General features: G+C 37.4%; 1 protein-coding gene across 1 annotated transcript in view; it reads left to right on the forward strand.

The window, feature by feature from the left end:
- The window catches only part of LOC149070187 (uncharacterized), a 36,302-nt gene that overhangs the window by 9,031 nt on the left and 6,139 nt on the right, over window positions 1-21,132 (forward strand). Inside the window, exon 2 of the mRNA XM_089249250.1 lies at window positions 17,651-18,681. Coding sequence (XP_089105376.1) covers window positions 17,651-18,681 — 1,031 coding nt within the window. The remainder of the gene's footprint in view (window positions 1-17,650; window positions 18,682-21,132) is intronic.

Below are 21,132 nucleotides of genomic sequence, written 5' to 3' on the forward strand. Positions count from 1 at the left end.
AAAAATAATTCTAAAATTAATAAAAATAATTCTAAAGTTAATTAAAAATAATTCTAAAATTAATTAAAAATAGGCCCTAGATCACTAGACTACAAACGCAACGAATATCTCAATCTTTCCTTGGAGCTCTTGTGCCCTGAACGACATGGACGGTCTCTTTCCTAAATATATCTTCGCATCAGCCAGCTGTTAAAAACCTTTGTATGGATAGCGGAGGGTGACATCATCCTCGAATTCCAAAAACTGTTGAAAAATAATTTCGAAACCAATGAAAAAAATAATTGCAAATTATAACGACAGAAATAATTCCAGAATTAACGAAAATTAGTTCTAAAACGACTGAAGAATAATCATAAAACTGAATTCATAATAAATGAAAAAATAATTCCAAAATTAGTGGAAATACAGTCTTTGAAAAGGAAATATATTTCCAGAATTACTGCTTTAAATGACCTTACCTTAAAATTATCTGCCCCCCCCCCCCCGCTTCATTCGGGACCCAACGTTCAAGCCTCTTTGGTCCATCTGTTAAGACGCCATAGGAATTTAACTTTCCTGACTGACTGAGATAGATACATTTTCTCAGGGCGTACCGAGTCTATAGACTCCCCTAAGCTTCCCTGTTCGATGCTGCTCCGTACGAGCTGGATGATTTCACTTTTCGTTATTAAGAAATATTCAATATAAGAATTTTTAGATTATTAATAGACTGGTGGTTCGCGAAGTTAATAATGCTGCTGATTTTGGGTTGATCTCGTGGCTGAAAGAATGGTAAAGAACCTGTCATTTTCAAATGAAGGGTTTACCTGCCATCTTAAGAAATCGGGGGGGGGGGGATGAGGTCAAATGACCGATCTTTATGAAATCGCGGTGAGGGAAATCGATTAATTTTCGTTGAAAAACGGTTCGCGTGAGGAGAATCGATCTACACACACATCTGTTCCGTCTATAACGATACGTTTTTACGGTTCCTCGAGTATCGTTATATACTTTAATTATTTAATTATACTGTAATAAGGAGTTTCACTGTGTAATGCGTCTTAAAAAATACTTATAAAAACATTAATAATAAAAAAAGAAAACTGGATTTCAACTACATATAGAAATGTAAATAATGAGGGGGGTGAGTAAAAGTCTATTGCGCGTCTAAAAAACTAATACAGGGTAATTCATGATTCTTTCTGGGGTTTCAGAATGCTATAGTGGGGAAAGTATGACGAGCGTAGCCGTGGGGAGCCTTGCATTGAACATAGAAACAATTCCAGTTTATCGCTCCCCTTTCGGAGGCTTACAAGTTCTGCATGTTTATGTCGTACAGTATAGCCGAACTTGAATACAATAATAAGTGATCGCCTTCCCCTGAGAATAATGCTAATGAACCCCACTTTTAACGACAAGAGAATACAACGACCTCGGATATAACGGTATATTTTGCACCCATTGTTTTTGGTATTTTCGCAAGAAATTCAAAGAATTCAAGCTCGATACATTTCTGACTTTTTTGGCCTGCTCTTCCCTTTAGCTATGGCAACATAAACACAATTTGTTATAGAATTCTCGAACATTCTTTCAGTCTCCATCCTTTGCACAAGTGAACACTGACACAGCTCCTAGAAATGTCGAATTCAATCCAAATGCTTCGCTCACATTTTAGTAGCTACAGCATACTGGAAATATCTCCGGCAATAGCGATCCATACCGTTGCTCAATCCATGCATTTGCCACCTGTTTAAGCTTGTTCTTTTGTTTGGAAGGATTTCTGTAATTCTCTTCAGAACCTCGTTCATAGAATAAGTTACGACCCGCTCTTTGGGAACCTTTGCTCTAAGATTTGAGAATAATAGTTAATAGTTATGCATCAGTAGTACTAGTTATACATCCTTATTATGCACCATCTAAAAAGAATCTTTTGTGGTGGCAGAAGTTTTGTTTTTTTGTTCATTTTTACAGCATGCAGTTGTGAAATAACAATTGGCCCTTTGTAATAGTATCTGATTACACCGTATTTCTCGGAATAAGTGCCGCAGGAGCGTGTATGTGCCGCATTGAGTAAAAAAACAAGAATGGGTGTTTGTGAGCTTTGGAAAGAGCTGCATTTCTTGAGAAGGATAAAATTAAAATTTTATTTAAATACTGTTACTTGCATTCGACAGATATTAAAGAAATGCTCGCTAAGCACCGGAAACTACAACTACAAATACAAATACAAATACAACGCCACAACAGGCAAAATGCCCAACGAGGTGGCTGATAAAAAGATGCCCATAAAAATATGGATGTCATATGTTTCAAAAATACAGCAACCCCATTAAAAATGCAATTAATACAAATTATAAACAATATATACACATGATAAAATATTATACAACGCCCATAAAGAATACTTATGGTTGTCTTATTCTAAGAATGGATAGCTTCTCGATTTACCCCAACATGTTTATCGTATTTCTTTTTAAACGTGTCAATTGTGTTACAATTTACTACCTCCGGGGGTAAGCTATTCCATTTATTAACAACCCTATTAGAGAAAAATTCCCTGCGACACCACAACCTTGCATTGTCCCTCACCAATCGATATTGGTGTCCCCTTGTAAAAGCAGTTGATTGGCGGTGTACTAAAAGTTCATGGTCCATCCTATCACAACAGAATAGAATAAACAAATTCTAAAAAGTAGAAATAATACGAATAATTCAAATTTGAATACTACATGGTGATTTTCATAGTCAATTGGCCCTTGGCAAGGTATAGGGGGATCCGTGGGTTTGTTAAAAAAAAAAAAATTAACTTACTCTTTTTTTCATTATTACGTGCAGAATATTAGTTTATAAAGGGAGTCCGTGGTCTTCATCTTATTGGGAAAGGGGCCCTTCGCATTATTGTCGCGAAGGAAATGCAAAACAGAAAAGGTTAAGAACCCGTCACATAGAGAAGAATGATCAACCTTTCGGTGAGAGCGGGTTGCTGAAATGTCTTTGAAATTGATCACGATAAACTTGATTAATTTGCTAAATATTCGCAAGAAATAATAAAATTATAGATGACAAATTTTTCAATTGAAATTTCAAATCACGAAAATTTTTGGAAAATAAAGATCAGTTGAAGTTTTTGTTGAGACGATGAATTGAGTTGTTAGTGAGCAACTGATCGGTTGTAAAGATATAAACAAGCGGGCCAACGGGGCCTAACAGTCAAACAGAGGCACTTTAATTGTTAGTTTTTTTTGTCGTTCCAAATTTTTATTGCTCTCTTCAACGTCTAATTTAATTTCGTTATTGGTAATTATATATTCTATCACTGAAAGTCAGTTTTTACGGAATGAAAAAAAATTGAAAACGAGGTGCCCAAAATTATTTGTGGCTCGAGCACATGAACTCGCCAAGGTAGTACCGATTAGGATCACAATTTTTCCGGTGAAATTCTCCCCCACCCTATTAGATATTGACTATATTAACTCATAAAGATTCCGAAAGTTTCGATGTTGGAAAGTTCAAATTTTTTATCAAGGTCTGGTAATCATTCAAGTTTACATCATGCTACGTACATGTATTTATTTCCGCGGATCCATCCGTCACGATGGCCGCTATGTGTACCATAGCGGCTGTAAACGGTTAATAAACGATTCAATGTTCATCAAAATTATCTGCATGACATGCACATTCAAAGAGAGCGTAGTCAATTTTTAATTTTATTCATCACATCAACAAAGAAAATCCATCCAAGGGATCGTTGTCGATCCATACCGGTGGATCCAATTACTGTTGAGTTAATTTTCAAACACGAAAAAGTAAAAATAATAATAATAAAATAAATCATAATTAAAAAATAAATAAATAACAAGCAAACAAAAGAAAAGACGCAAGGAAAAGAAATCATCTATGATTATGACAGATACATAGACACAATGTGTTACATTGATTTAAATTAAGATGAGTGATTTTTTGTTCATATAAATAAAGCAAATAATGAATTAAGCAAATAATTAGTGTTAAAATAAATAATGTGTGGCACCAACGGAAGGTGAGATTCAGAAATTTTTGAGTGATGGAGGTAGTGGTTTCCCTTTTTTTTTTTCGGAAGCTCAATTGAAATAGGGGAAAGAAAATATTGAATATACAAATACAAATACAACGCCACAACAGATAAATTGCCCAACGAGGTGGCTGACTTAAGAACATCATGGATCCCCGAGCCATTTTTTGGAGGCCCTACCTACTACTGCTACACCATACCCCCCCCCCCCCCCCCCCCGCGGAACCCCCAACGAATCGGTACATGTGGGAATGTGCGTGTACGTGTAGTGAAACCTGACATGAAGTTTTTTTTGCTTCCCTGTAATGCTTGTTATGTGTAGTGCTGCCATCTCCCACCAGTTTTTCAAACTATGAGTGAAGTGTTATGATTGAATGATTTATCGTTGTAGGACTGTTGCTCTCTGTGGCGAGACTTTTTAACAGGGAGATCGGCTCGCATTTGCGCCTTGAAGTTGGGAACCACAGAAAACCAACTTCAGCCGACCACCACTGTGGGGTTCGAACCCGGATCCTATATTAAAAATATCTTTCAATATCATTTATGGAGAGCAAATATTTTGTTTGAGACTTTTTCAATACAGATAATGAAGTGCAGTCAAGAATGTCAGATGGCTAATATATTTTCCATTGTGGTCTAATGTTTTTCCCAAGTGATGTATGATGAAAGGTTTTATACATCAATTGGACGTGAATATGTTTTATAAATCGGGATGAATTTTGAACGTCGCGACAATATGTCAGACTTTGAATAATTGCTAGGCAACACGTGTGAAGACAATATTCCGTTTCTCTTAAAAACATAATTTCGGAGTTTTTAACGATAGGAAATTGATTTCTATAACGTCAACGAATGGTACAATAGTGTCGCAAACATGAGGTACTAATGAAGTCTTTTCCCACCTTGGAAAATCGAAGTAACTTCGATCTACGGTGTTCTATCACCTTATGCGAGGCGTCATTTGGTTTGTTAACCTGTAGACAACACGAGCAAAGACATTTTCCAATATCTCATTGCGAAGAAGAGAAATTCAATGTATCTAAACAGAATTGGATCTCCATACAACGTCATCGGATGGCATCATACATGCTGTCCCAAATTGTTTGCACTGCAGATATCTCTGCAACTGTTGAATTTGAAAACATACCTTCAATCATTAAAAAAAAACTTAAACGGCCTGCAATTACTTAAAATCTCAAAATTTGTTTGTGGGTTCATATACAAATGAAATAAATTAACTTTTCCCCGTTTAATAAATTAACATACAGTCCCCGTGAGCTAAAATTTCGATCTATTGAAGTGCAGATCCCACTCTGAAAAGTCATTTGCAAATTTTTCATATTTTCACGTGCAATATTTATTGAGATATTGGATATATAAAATCACTATGTTTTGGCAGTTTATCACTGTATTAGAGAGGAAGTTGTCATTGCTCAAAAGTTGACGTTTTTAGGGACTGCGCACAAACAGAATGAACTCGAGCATTTGATTTTTTTACTCAGAATGAATAGCTGTTACATTTTTTTGGCAAATATTTTGACAAATCGAGAATTTTTACAAATTTGAATTTAATTTACTATCATCTTTCGCAGTTTGTGAACCACGCCTTCAATCGTTGGTGAGAAATGCCGAAAACCTCAAAGTCAAATACCCCTGTTAATTTTGCATTTAAAACTGCCGAATTTTTTTTAAATTACTTCTCAGAGCAGTAATTACACTTCAATAATTGGTAGTTTTGGCACTCGGGTTCATTTTTATATTTTTAATGAATGCAACCCTCTCGGGAAATTTAATACGTTTTGACTGACTACATACCATTCGAACACTTTTTGTGACTGAAAGTACGCTTCTGAAGTCAACGATTGCAGAAATATCATCTGCGCAAACTTGGGACCGCCTGTAATGCCTCAAACATTAAGTTGCCAAGTACTAAAATTGACTTACCATGCGGAGGAAATCAATATTCCTCGTCCTCGAGACCCCTACGTGCTATCATCTCATGTTGTGCTGTGTTGTTAGATTTGCTTTAGTGAGTTCTATAAGAATGCAGTGAAAAATAAAAATAAAAGCATGTGAGAAAATTATGATGCAAAAACATGCGCAAATTTTGATTTCTTTCAGTTAACACGACGTACTCACGCTAAAACCTTGTGGCCTTGTCCAGACCATGTGCGTGAAATTTTCATCGCACCCAAACCACAATTTACCGCCACGAAATTTATTGACACGACAGTTCACAGCTAGGAAAATTCACTGACAAAATGACGTAGTGAGTGAATGAGCAGGTGAGTGAGTAAGCAAGCGAGTGATTGATCAAGTGAGCAGTCAGGGAGTTAGTGACTGAGTAAGAGCGAGGATGAATGAGAAAGTGAGTAAAAATGAATGAGCAAGTGAGTAAATGAATGAGCAAGTGAGTAAATGAATGAGCAAGTGAGTAAATGAATGAGCAAGTGAGTAAATGAATGAGCAAGTGAGTAAATGAATGAGCAAGTGAATAAATGACTAAGCAAGTGAGTAAGCAGGTGAGAAAGTGAAGGAGTTAGTGACTAAGCAAAGTAAATGGGTAAGCAGGTGAACAAATGAGTAAGTGATTGAGCAGGTGAATAAGTGATTGAGCAGGTTAATAAGTGAGTGAGCAAGTGAGTTGGTGAATGAGCAACTTAGTAGGTGAATTAACAAGTGAGTGAACAGATGAGCAAGTGAGTGAACAGATGAGCAAGTGAGTGAACAGATGAGCAAATGAGCGAGTGAGTGAGCGAATGAGCAAGCCACTCATATGGTTACTCACTCAGTGAGTGAATGTGTGAACGAGTGAGTGACCGAATGAGATGGTGAATGATCCAGCGAATAAGCTAGTGAGTGAGTGAGTAACCATATAAGTGACCAATGAGACCCTCTAAGGAGAATGTTTCGGTTGTGAATTTTTGCAGCGGTTAATTTTTCTAGATGTTAATTAGTGGTGGATTGTTGTCAGCAAATTTTCCATGAATCTGTCCATATACTGACTACCTTGATCGTTCTAGGTTTTATAACTGGACATTGTTATTATTGCTGCAACAATCAGCTATTGTCAAAATGTTCCTTTCATTGTCTTTGCCAGGGTTGTAAAACCGTGTCGTGTCTTATAACGCACAACAACAACAACAACAAACGCACCTGACAAATAAGATTCCTCTGAACGCAGTCTAGGTTAGATTTCTTTCCTTCACAACTCTTAGCGAAATAATCTCGAGATGGCAAGTTCCTGTTTTAAGATGGGAAAAAAGAGCAAATACACACACACACACACAATGACTCGCAAATATCCAGGCTAAAAGCTAATTATAGAAAATAAGACCAATGCTTCCGCTTACCTTGCTTGCATTTCTATTTATAACACAGACCCGCGTGTGATTGCTCTTCTTGTTCATCCTTCAAAGTACTCGTCTTTTCGGCATTTTGCTCGTTAGCAGCGTTCACGTTTTATGTGGGTAAAGCCCCAGCCCCGTTTATACGCGTTATGTCTTCGTACTACTTAATAGTAGATTGCCCCTTTACAACACCATGATTCGTTATTTGTTTTTGTTCTGTAGGCTATTTATTTCGGCACTCGTTATTTATCCTCGTTGCTCTTGAAGCAGCCATTGAGGTTCACACGATATCTTCATCGCTCACTTCCTGTGTGAAGATGCAAGTGCATTGTTTACTTGCTCTTGTGTTTCATCGCATTTATAAAGAGTCGATCTAATGTAACCCTCGTTACAGCGAATTTATTAAGACGGACCACCGTGAAAGGAGGTTATATCGGATGGTGTGTGTGGTTGGAACAATGTATGCGTTACGATAAATGCGATAAATCGGTTATTATACATAATTACTCGTTGTTATTCATACTTACCAATTGTCTTGGTAAGTTTGATAAATTTATCACTTTTACCGGTGAATACAAATAATACACAAGCGTAGTTGGTAAATTTGATAAATACTAAAAACATTATTGCTTTTACCAGCGATTATGCATAATTAAACAAGAGTCGATTATAAATTTGATAAATACTTGAAATTTATCGCCTTTATCTGTGATTATGTATAATACCCTATTGTAATTGGTGGATTTGATAAATATAAGAAAAATTCCGAATGAGTCTTGTATATGGGATGAATATAGTCGGATCCCAATACAATAAATTTTACGATCGTACCCCCGATATAATGTCGTGACGCAATACATTGTATATAAATTATCATGTACAGTATATCTTATAATACAATTTATCGCATTTACCAACGACGCGACGCTTGGGTTTTATTCATAATCGCCGATAAAAGTGATACAGGAAAATTTATAAAGCTTTCCAAAATTCTTAGTAAGTATGCATAGTAACTGGTTATTATGTATAATTATCACCTTAGCAGTGGGGGAAATTTCCACCATTGCCCGACCTACCTTGATTGGGTGTCCCTGCAAACGAACACAAACAATTTCATATATTACGGTAATTGTAATAAAGTTGGTTATTATGCATACTTACCAAGCATTTTGGAAATTTTTATAAATTTCCATAAATTAATCACTTTTACTCGTGATTATATATAGTACCCAAGATTCGCGTCGTTGGTAAACATGATGAATTGTACTATATGATATACATGATATTTCATACACATGTATTGTATCATTATATCGGGGGTACGGTCGTAAAAAACTATTATATCGGGATCCGCATTATACAGTGCATAATGACAGATAAAGGCGATAGATTTCAAGTATTTATCAAATTTACCAACGACACTTGGTTATTATTCATAATCTCCGGTAATGTTAAATTTATCCAAGATGATTGACAAGTATGCATATAATAACTGATTCATCACATTTACCGTAAGATATATATTGGCGCCCATTAGTAGGGTCGTCCAATCAGGAGGGGGGGGGGCAGCAATGGTAAAAATGACCCATACCGCATTGTCCAAAGAGTAGGGGGGGGGGACCTGCTCTTGTTGCTTCTACTATCTGTCATCGACCTTATTAAGTCCGAGTTGTTCTGAAATATATGTTATGAAATACATCATCATCATCATCATCAACCATTTTCAATCCACTGCTGGATGAAGGTCTTCTCTAAATTTATCCATTGTGCTCTGTCTGATGCTTTAGCCATCCAGTTGACGCCGGCCACTTTTCTGATCTCGTCAATCCATTTTACGTGGGGACGCCTTCTTGGACGTTTAACACCATAACACTACGGGAGTACCAATCTAGAATACTTGTGGTCCATCTGTTGTCCTGTCTTCTTGCAATATGTCCAGTCCATTTAGACATTTTAGACATTTAATTCTTTCCATGATACCATATACCTTTGTATGGTTCCTTATCCAAGTGATTTGTTTTCATTCTGTCCTTGTGATGCCTAGCATACATCTTTCCATGATCCTTTGCGATTGTAGCCTTTGCATCGTCTTTCCATCTTTCACATCTTCCCATGCCTCTTGTGTTTCTGTAGCCTTTGTATCGTCTTGCTTGTGAGTGTCCATGTTTCAGTTCCACAAGTCAGTATTGGTAGCACACACTGGTTAAACACTTTTCTTTTCAGGCATAGTGGCATGTGACTTCAGAATTACACAGTTTTTGCCAAAAGTGCTCCATCAAATCCTGATCCTTCTGTTTATTTCATTAATGATTCGGTTGTCCATGGTAATTTCTTGTCCCAGGTATACATAACTTACTAGTTCTTCTATCTCTGTGTTGCTGAGCAAAATCGTCTTCTTCAACGTGAAGGAGTAGAACATAACTTTTGTCTTTTGCGGATTAATTTTCAAACCAACCCGAATAATTGCATTCGCAAGTTCTTGTATCATTTTTTCTAGTTCGCCTGGATTACTACTGGTAGTAACAATGTCGTCGACTAAACGCAAATGGTCGGGAAATTCCCCCATTTATTTTAATTCCTTTCTCATCCCAATCCAGTTTTCTGAATACTTCTTCTAAAACAGCGGTAAAGAGTTTTGGTGACATAGTATCATCCTTAATCTTTGTTTTTCCTTTATCCAAACGAATCGTTGCAGTTGCTTTGTCATATATTTTCTTGATGCTATTGATGCAAATCTTATCTACCCCTATTACATCTAGAGCTTTAACAACAACAGATGTGAAGACAGTGTCAAACGCTTTCTCAAAACCAATGAAGCCCATACACAATGGTAATTCGTACTTCTTGTATCTCTCTATGAGTTTGGATGTGATCTATTGTACTAAATCCACTTCTAAAGCCTGCTTATTCTTTTGATTGGGCTTCGTCCAATTTGGATGCAAGCCTATAAGTCAGCATTTTGGTGAAGATTTTATAAATTACTGATAAGAGAGTCATTGGTCGATAATTCATTTTCATGATATCCTCTTTTCATCCTTTTTGTAAAGAAGAACCATCATTGCGTTATTCCAATCTTCAGGAACATCCGATTTTGTGAGACAATTTGTGAACAAAGCAGCTAGCATATTAGCAAATTCTTCTCCCGCTTCTTTAATAATGCCTATTTAAATCCCATCTTTACCTGGGCATTTCCATTTTTTTCATATATCTTATAGCCTTGTAGACTTTTCCTTTCAGCACAGGTGCTACTTGCACAAATTCTGCTCCATTTTCTTTTTTTCCTGCTCCCTTTCCTCTGTCCCGATCCTGTTCCTATTTGTATGGAGTATTATAAAAATTCCTCAACAATACTAATAATTTCATTTTCATCTTTTGTGATGGTTCCATCTTTCCTTTATAGTGAAAAAATTTTCTTTCTCCCAACACAGAGTTTTCGTTATACTGATTTTAAGCTCTTATCTTCCAGTGTTTTCTTTACAATATCGCAATTAAACTTCCTGACATCTTCTGTAATCCGCTTTCGTACTGTCTTAGAAAGTTCTGCATATTCCACTTTTGATTTAGGATCATTCTTCTTAATCTGAAATTCTTTCCTGTCTTTCATCAGTTTTTTTTTTGTTTCTTCTGTTATTTTCTTCACCTGTTTGATTTCTTTTTCTCCAGCAACTTCTTTTAGGGTAGTGGTTAAAGTTGTGTTCATGGTGACATCTTGTCCATCTTCAGTGGCGTTATATAGCAAATCAAATCGGTTCTTCAGCTCTAACTGGAATTTATATCGATGTTCTTGAAGCTTTGCCATATTGAGGACCAGTTTTGTATTTTTTTTAATATAAGTTTCGCTCTTTTCATTCTACATCTCACTAGTCGATGACCGCTTCCTCTATTGAATTTGTTGAGAACACCGTCTTGGATCATATGCTTCTTATTAGATAGAATTTAGTCGATCTCGCTTGTTGTTCCAGTTGGGCTTCTCTAGGTCCACTTTCTTTGGGGTTTCTTCTTAAAGAACGAATTCATGATGCATAATTGTTCGCTCTCTGCAAATTCATTGAAGTCCCCATTACTATTTTGATCATAGGCGAAATACGGGGGGGGGGAGGAGGGGCAACGAGAAAGTTGTTGTCCCGTCTCTCCTGATGTCAACAAAAATTCAACGTTTCTAAATGATATTCGAATTCGCAAACGGAGGAAAGTTGGGGAAAAATCAGAGCTAAATGCGAAAAAACCCGTTTTAGCCGCATTTAACGCTGGTTTTTCCCCTAATTTCCTCCATTTTTGCGAATTCGAATATCTTAGTGAATATTGCACTTAGAAACATAGAACATTTTGTGTTGGCATCAGGAGGGACAGAGCAACAACTTTATAATTGGGTTTTGGGGAGCACGGGGACTATATAGAAAATTATTTTTTTTATTTTGATAACGTTATACGCACACCTTGAAACATGAATGACATATCTGAGTTCTGCACGTTATTTGGATACTTTTTATAATTGAAAGTATACCTCTAGGATCCAACGTTTGTCAGTAAAAAAAAATGTCATTACACCCCTTCTTTTTCCCTAATAGGTTGTCAATAAAAATGAAAAATGGAGGTTTGTGAATTCCAACCTAATTTACACGTTTAACAAAATGTACGATAGATATAGTGGGATAAATCGAGCAGCTATCCATACTTATATACTATCCATGCCATATATATAGATAAACACTACGAAATGTATTGCAATAGCCATCTAGTAGTCACATTTTATTTTCGACCATGCATTACCAGACGCAGGCTCAGGTAGATGTGTCAAAGATGCAACAAAGTGGGAATAAAAGTTGCACAGTGACCTTAGATCCCGTATTTTATCAGACAGAATCCTTGTTTTCCATATTATTTTGGCTCATCTTATATATAAATGTGAAAGTATGTATGTATGTATGTATGCTCTTTATACAAATCTACAGTTTTAGGCCGATCGTCGCCAGATTTTGCATATATACCAAACAGAACCGGGATTGAGCCGTAGGCTACTTTAAAAGTTCGTCAGAGCTGGGCAAATGCCCGAAATGGGCGAAAAACTGTCGGGCAACAATGGTTTTGGGGGCCTCAACAATCACTTTCGGAACGTTTACTTTGGTTACCGTGGTTCCCAACAATGTGTTTCAGACGTGTACAATGGTTTGTCACATCTTTAACGCTGCCATCATCACAGTTTATTCCTTTATAATGGTTTGGCTCTTTTCCAATACTCCCAGTAATTCAAGAAAACCCTGGAAGCGCCAGATATTTTTGCTTGCATGTATACAGGGTGTCCTGTAAGTGCTAATGTGGCCTTTATCTCATCAACCACCCATCGTTGAGGTATAGTTTCAATTTAAAAAGTGCTTAAAAGGAGTTTGAATAATATTCGCTGCAGAAGCTGGACATCTGACGTCACTAACAACAGAGAACAACAACTACGACGATAAAACAGGGAATAAAAATGTTCTACGCCAGCTGATGAACTCAATGCTTGCCTCAAATCATCAGCACTCTACTTCACCAAACACCAACTCTGGCCATATCGCTACATTGCAATTTACTGCCATTAGTGAGATGGGTTGGAAGTGAAGGTTCTGTCTATCGGTGGTCGCCTCGAGTTTGTTAGGACATCAACACTCTGGCACGAAGCTAAAAAATTATCATTATCCACCAACATGCGAGTTCAACTGCAAAATGACTCAGCACTGCTATCATTTTCACATCAGTTGATCAAACTTGGCAATGGAAGAATTCCCGTAGACCCAAGCACTGGACTGATAACGTTCCCAAATGGATTTTGCCAGTTATTATATATATAAACTCAGTTCAAGAACTTGCAGACAAAGTCTTCCCAAACATTCAACAAAATCACCGAAACCATGAGTGGCTTTGTGAGAGTGCGATTCTGGTACCCAAAAATGAGTGTGAACAAGATCAACGGAAAAATCCTAAAAATTATTCCGGGAGACTCCACATCTTACAACTCGGTTGACACTGTCACAGACACAGCGCAGACAGTTCTGGATCCTGCAGAATTTCTGAACTCTTTGGATATTCCGGGTGTGCCACCACACAATTTGACCCTCAAAGTCGGAGCACCTGTAATGCTTTTAAGAAATTTGGAGACACCGATACTCTGCTATGGCAACAGACTCTGCGTGAAGAAATTGCACAATTGCATCATTGAAGCAACGATTCTAACTGGATGTTACAAAGAAAAAGAAGTCTTCATTCCACGTATCCCAATCATCACCGAAGAAATGCCATTCACTTTCAAGCGATTACAGTTCCCGATTCGTTTAGCTTTTGCCATGACAATCAACAAAGTGCAAGGCCAGTTGTTAGCAGTGGCAGGTATCAACTTACTTGAGCCCTGTTTTTCACACCTTTTCGTCACCTGTTCGCGTGTTGGTAATAGCAAAAATTTGTACATCTACACACCAGATGGAAAAAGAAAAAATATTGTGTATCCACAAGCGATTGCCTGAAGATTTTAATTGAAATATTTAAATATAAAAGTAATTTTCTCTTACTTGATGCAGAAATTTTTTTGATTAAGAAGTAATTAATAAGCTATACATATATACATTTTTTACGGGGCGGGCAACGTCGCCGGGTATCAGCTAGTTATACAATAATATGATAAGTGAAAAAACAGTTTGCCTATTGCAAGAACTTGGAAAAACAAAAGCAACGAAATTGCAACGACAACCCCTCACGTGCTTTCTGCTAATAAATTGAGTATTAGCTTCTAACGTAAAATTTTCTTGACTTTTCCAGCTGTGATGGGGGCGGCGGGGGTTGGCATAGGTGGTGAAACTTTAGGGAATCAGGTCACTTGAGCCACCCAACAATTTCTTTGAAGCGTGCTCTCAATAATTCATTAACATACAAATCGATGCATGCATCTTTTTTCCCGCGTGCTTTATTGAATCTCTTAAATGCCAGATGTCTGGCATCCCTAGTAACCCTTCATTGTTTTGCCTTATCGGAATCCCTGAGTGGGAGGGGTTTGCCACTCGGTTGTCGTAGAGCAGCTTATATTCCGAAATTTTGAAACTAATGAATAGTATGCCATATAAATTCGAAAAATATAAGATTCTTCACGGGGTTGGGCACCCCATGTCCCCCAAAACCCCATACAACATTATTAAGACAGGAAATCCCAATTCTTATGACACTTGTTTTAATCCAAAATAACTCCGCATTCATAGATATATCGTGTATGTTTGCAATAGCGGTCAAAACGACCGCACCGGTACTTTTAAGGAACATGGAAATTCCGGTAGTTCTAGTGTTAACAGAAAGAGGTGTGTGTGAGAGTGTAAATAATCCTTAGCCAGAAAAAAATTATTTGATAGATTGATATATAGAAGGAAAATTTGACTGTGTTATTAAAACGTGCAATGTCTCCTTGTATTATTTCGTTGTTGCAAACGGTCAGAATTCTACCCAGATTGTTACGGGCAAAAGACGGATTTCACAAATTTATAATGGGCATCGTAAACAATTTTTCTGACTTAAGCAGGCCGGCTATATTTAATGAGCAAATTTTATATTCGATTAAATAACATTTTGTAAGCACTGGCTGGATATTGAGGTTTAACTAGAATTCCGATCCAATTGTATGATAGGGTATTTTTTATCAAAAAAAACTCCGCGAAAGTGAAAGCCCGTCTCTCAAATCTAATGAAAAATGGAGGATATCCTGTAAATTATAATATATATATATATATATATTGGGAAATTGATTTCTCTGATGAGAAAAACAATAGAAAGTAAAAAAAAAAAAATTAAAATTTGGAACAAGAAATTACATTCATGGTCAATGATAGATGACGCTAAAAACAGAAACCAATTTATTTTGGTACGCACAAAACCGAAAGTAAAAAACGCAGCTAAATTTGTCCATTACAACAAACAAAATAATAAAAAAACTACTAATCGATATTTGCCTGCATCAAATTTCTCTATAATTGAGCTCAACTGTCTATCAAAATAATAACTTATAACCTAAATTTGATCAAAAGAAGAGATGAACACATATCTATAATATGCATTAATTCAGAAATAAATATTTCAAGTTGACATCAGAGGACGTCAGTATATAAAAACATCTCTTTTCTTTATTTATTTTCTTTATTTAGGATTACAAGTTACTTAAATAACAGGCATTTCAGAAGTTTAACTTCCCGCCTCCCCATCACCCACAATGACAAAAGTCAAACTGAGGGCAATCGAACTGTTGCGGGAGAGGGGTGGAAAATTCCAACCCTTCCGTTTGAGGGCAATCGACCGCCCTCAAAGTATGAGTTGGAATTTTCAATGAGTTTCCTCAACAGGTCGATTAGGGGCCGTTCAAGTATTACGTCATCATCGATGGGGGCGGGGGGGGGTTTCCGATTTGTTGACCTTTGATGACAAGGCGGGAGGGGGGGGTTTGGATAATGCTTACGTCAGCAACCACTCTTTATGAAAATATGAGTTAGGATTCAGAGGGGCAGAGCTGATGACGAAATTTTGCTGATGGGGGGGGGGGTCAAAAATGGCTAAAAGTTTACTTACGTAATACTTGAACGGCCCCTTACCCTCAGGATTAATAAAGAGTTAGCTTGCAATAATTGAAATCTTGGTGCTGGCAAACGACCCGCCTCTCTGAACTCGTGAGAACATTCAACCAGGGCCGTAACTAGTATTTTTTTTTGGGGGGGGGGTGGAAAACGGGATTCTCCCTCCTCCTCCATTTTAAAATTCAAAGATTTTTTATGTTTTTTTTTTCCTTCCGCTTAAATTTGTTTCCGGGGGCAGTTGCTCCCTTCGCCCTCCCGCCCCTCTCTAGTTTCAGCCTTGCAATCCACCAACAACCCCTGATTTTCTGTCAACGTTTTTATATATTTTTTGCCCTATTCCTTTCATTTTTTGAATGCCTATGATGATTTTCAGATACAAATACACCCTTGTTTCATTGAAAATTACGCTGTTTAATTCTGCCACATTTGGGTATACGTTTCACTTTTAATAAATCTACTTGATTGAGCTTCATTTTATTGATTCTTATGTACAGTCGGCCCTCGGTATTCGCGGTCCCTTCCTCAGATTTTTTGGGAAACACTGCTGAGGTAATAATTCCTCGTATCGGAGCAAGCAAGCGTTATCCTGAGTGAAACAAGCTATCAGTTAATGTTTTTGATCCAAGATGGCGTTTCTCAACCTATGGCCACGTGCACCAGAACCCGTCCAGAAAAAATTGAGAAACGCTGTTTTGAGAGATTAAAGACAAGGTTTTACTTCCGATTAGTCGAGACACTGGTAGATACTGTATAACCAAATCATGAAAATCAGGAATCACTCCTGCACAAAATAATATAGGAAGTGTGGGTGTTATGAAAAAGTCAGGTTTTATGGAATACGAGTTTTCTCTACCTTCATGTATCGCCCCCAAATGGAGCAGTGATAAATAGCTTCAAAAGCCCTATGGTACTATAAATAGAGTCAGTGTCGCTCGGTTATCACCAATATCCCGGCTGCTATAGGAGAATATTTGTTTTTCGACTTCCAGAAATTTACCCAGACTAGTTTTCAAAGTATTTATAAGTTATTGGAAAAGAGTCTAATCACTTGAAACTATGCACACTGTACATCACAAGTGTTGCATTTTATTGTGTTCTGCACATTGTTTAGCAAGCGATTCTTCCCGGTCTCAGATGAGACGCTGTTTTTTCAATGATGGTAATATATACGGGATATTTTAAGTATCATCTGATCTGGGCTGGAATCTATCTTCAAGATGGAAAGTTTAGTAAGATAGAATTGGAAAGATCTATAGAAATAATATGTGTTTTGTGCTCTATGGGCTCACTTTGACTTTTTTAGGGCAGAGAAGCAATATTGCATCTGTGACTGTCGATAAACGGATTATGAAACCTCCACATCATTAACTACAAAAAAATGGTGAAATTTTTAATTATAAAATCATTAAATATTATTTTTGATCAATTTGAATTAGCCATTTTTTTGAGCCCCTTATTCCATATTACCCCCTAAAAACAATTTTTTTCAATGCCTTTTTTGGCTCGAATAATATTTATTTTTTAAATAGTTGCCAATGTAACGACAAGAATTCAAATTTTATGGAAATGCAGCTTTTAGTTTACCATGTTTTCAATTGAAACAATCGAAAAAATAAAAATTGAATTGCATATTATCCGAACTTCCTATATGTATATTTTTTTCCTTATTCTGCTTTTCTATTTTCATTCAGCTTCAGGAGAGCTGAGGTCTTCCGCAGTCGATTCCAAGACGCCTCCGTCCACGAGGGAATGTCGGCAGCATGTCGAAAAAGCCCTAGACCAGTATTTTGATTCGAGTGTCAAAGAAGGGGACCAACAAGAGAAGGCGAGGGAAAGTGCAACGTCATCGGCATCTCAACCACCGGTCTCAAACGAGGACGATGAGGACGACGACGACGACGATGATGATGATGACAACGACCCTCCTTTTGCAACAACCACTGGAAAAAATGTAGCAGAAGACGACGACGATGATGATGATGACGACGAAGAAGATGAAGATGATGATGACGAGGATGATGTGAAAAGTGATAAAAAAGACGGAGGTAAAGGACATGGAAGTGAAACTGGCGGTGATGACGATGACGACGATGATGATGATGAAGATGATGATGATGACGACGACGATGAAGAATTAAAGTCAGGGAAACAGATAAAGGATGAAGAAGATGATGATGACGACGACGACGACGACGATGATGATGATGATGATGACGATGAAGAAGATGAAAATGATGATAAGAATAAAGTAAAGACCGTTGTAGATGCGGACGATGATGATGACGAAGAGGATGAAGATGATGATTCAAATGATGGCAAAGAGTTGAAGAGCTCAAAAATTGGAAAAGACGATGAGGATGATGACGACGAAGACGATGATGACGACGATGATGATGATGAAGAAGCTGAAAACAACGCTAATAAAGAAGACGACGATGACGATGACGACGATGACGATGATGACGATGGTGATGATAAAACCGAAGTTTCAAGAACCAAGGAAAATGAAACGAAACCTCCAACACGTCCTCTTACTGTTACTCCTGAAGTGAGAAGGATGACTGGAAATGCTGTTTCTGCTGCAGTTTTAGAAGCAAGTGATGATGATGATGATGATGATGACGAGGAGGATGACGAAGAAAATGATGATGATAAGGTCGAGACATCTAGTTGGAAGAAACCCATCAAATATTCTGCATATCAGGCAAGCAAATCGGAGAAGGTAAGATACCATGCAAAATGATCTGGTACTATATTCATTTCTAGCCACAATCGACTTATAGCTGGTATCAATTTATAATTAAATAAATATAGCAATAAAGGAAACATTTTTCATAACCAAGCACAACCATAACCCTATACCTAGATATAAATAAATGGTTATTAAAAATAATTCAATCCCAGGATTCTAGTCCACTGAGATATTTAAAATTGAAGTAACATTCCAATGGTTCTGCAGGTGTGGCTCTGATATCCTCAGGCTGCTACTTAACCAATCTACGCATCGTAGTACCTTCATTCCTTACTATGTTCTAAATTTGTAACCAATTTCACCCCTTTGTGAATTTCTCCCCATTTTACTTTCCCGGCTGTTTCCTAAATTTCAGTTTTACATTCTAATTTTTTGTCCTCTTTTATACCCTTTTCTGAATTTTTGTCCTATTCCCCGCATTCCTCTGATTGCGGTTCGGGATGCACTAAAGCAAAATCTATCGTAATGGTCAATTTACTACTGGAAGAGTGCACGTGTACCTAACAGCTTTGAGTACGTATCTAGTGTTGTGCATAAAGCAAAAAAAAAAAAAAAAAACACCAGCCATTTTGTCTGCTTCTGAATTCAGAAGCGAGATGACAACACTTGCAACATCTAACAAGCATTCCACAGAAACAAACTTCACCCTAGTTTCACAATTCAGAACACACGTTCCAACATGTTCCCAAACTTCAGAGGTTCCATAGAGGAATATAGACGAGGTGCATGTGCGGTTTATTAGTAGCAGTGTGGTGCCTAAATAATTTGTGCTGTCATTAATTTTTACGACCTACGAGTGAAACTTAATAATGGAATATATCGTTGTGTGTGGGTCTGACGCTCTCTGTGGCGAGACTTTTTAACGTGGAAATATGCTCACATTCGCGTTTAGAAGTTGGGGCCAAAGAAAACCTACTTCAGCCGACCACCAACTGTAGAGTTCGAACCCGGGCCCCTGTCATGCGAATCTGTCACTATGACTACATGACCGCACAGCGGCTAGATTTTTACATATGAAGTACCGGATCCGTTACGAATTTGGGAAAAACAGCATAAATGAGGGGAAAAAACATTTTTCGATAGTTTATATGCTGGTTTTTTTTTTCCAACTTTTTCCTTCTTTTGAAATCCCAGGCTGCGGTCTCCGGTCCTTATGTGCCACTGGGCGCACGTGCAATTTTTCTCCCTAGTCATTGGATTCAGTCACCCATTTTTGTCAAATGGCTTGTATGTTGCATTGAGTTGATGACTGTCTTCATGGGGAGAACGACGCGAGTGATTCGAAACTTGCTAGCACGGGGCAAGGGGAGCCACCACTATAAATCTTTGCTAACTTTTCCGACACAACTCTGCCTCTTTTGAGGTAACGGAAGTAAGGTGCTTTGCATCAGTCCGGGGCTGTGAGCGGTTCTATCTATCTATCCAACTTTTCCCCCATTTTTGATTCCAATCATCTCACGTGCCAACTTATGATTCCGTGCTGCAACATATCGGAGGATGCCATGGTCTCACTTCGATAACGCATTTGTCCAGTCATAGAAAACCATTATTCTTAAGCGACACACCATTCTTTCACACAGCGTTTTTATTTATTTATTTTTCTTTTGCATTTTTAATGCCCGTCCTCATTAATGTCTATTTAGAGGTTTCTTTGAAAGTCGTACTTACAGACCCGGGCCACAATTTTCATGCTAAACAACCCTGCACAATGTTAGCAAAACGACAACAAGTATTGTCGTGTAACCAAATCTCACCACGGGATTGCTCAGTCATGGTTGGTTCTGAAGACTGAAATCTTTCTTTATTACGAAATCCAAAATTTCCTCAGGGAATTGGATGCATGTGTGAATGCCTACGAGTATACTTACGGACACAGATTGTTCTGGCAAACATTATACATAAATTTCTTTTTTTTTTAGCATGTTATTCCGTTCATTTTAGCAAATATAATTGTACCGTAAAAGTTTGATTTGATCGACACTAATACACCATTTCGTAACTGAACTGAACCTTTAATGATTTGCACAATCGTGCCTATCAGTACACCAGTGGATCGCAAGTACAAATATTAGTGATTAAATTATTGGAGATACACACACAAGACAGGAACAAATGCATAAGGTTTGAACACAAGAAATATACATGCATAATATAGTTTCGAATCCAGATAGATTGAAAAATAAAATAAAATAAATAAATAGAATAAATAAATAGAATGTTACCTGGGCGCATGGGCAGAGATATGGAGCAAACAACAACAGAAAGGGCGTCGAAACTACTGCCCCAAGAAAAATACAATTTTTGATATAACCTCGATAAATCGAAAAAAATGTAGACACATAGAAGGAGAGGGGTTGCTAAACATTAGATAAAAGCTTGATCGGGAGTAGGTATGGCGAAGGTATTTAGAGATATGAGTAT

This window comes from Pholcus phalangioides, unplaced genomic scaffold (genome assembly GCF_987345545.1).
Source record: "Pholcus phalangioides strain wild (caught in Gottingen) unplaced genomic scaffold, Ppha-v1.0 ptg000022l_1, whole genome shotgun sequence".
Classification (NCBI taxonomy): domain Eukaryota; kingdom Metazoa; phylum Arthropoda; class Arachnida; order Araneae; family Pholcidae; genus Pholcus; species Pholcus phalangioides.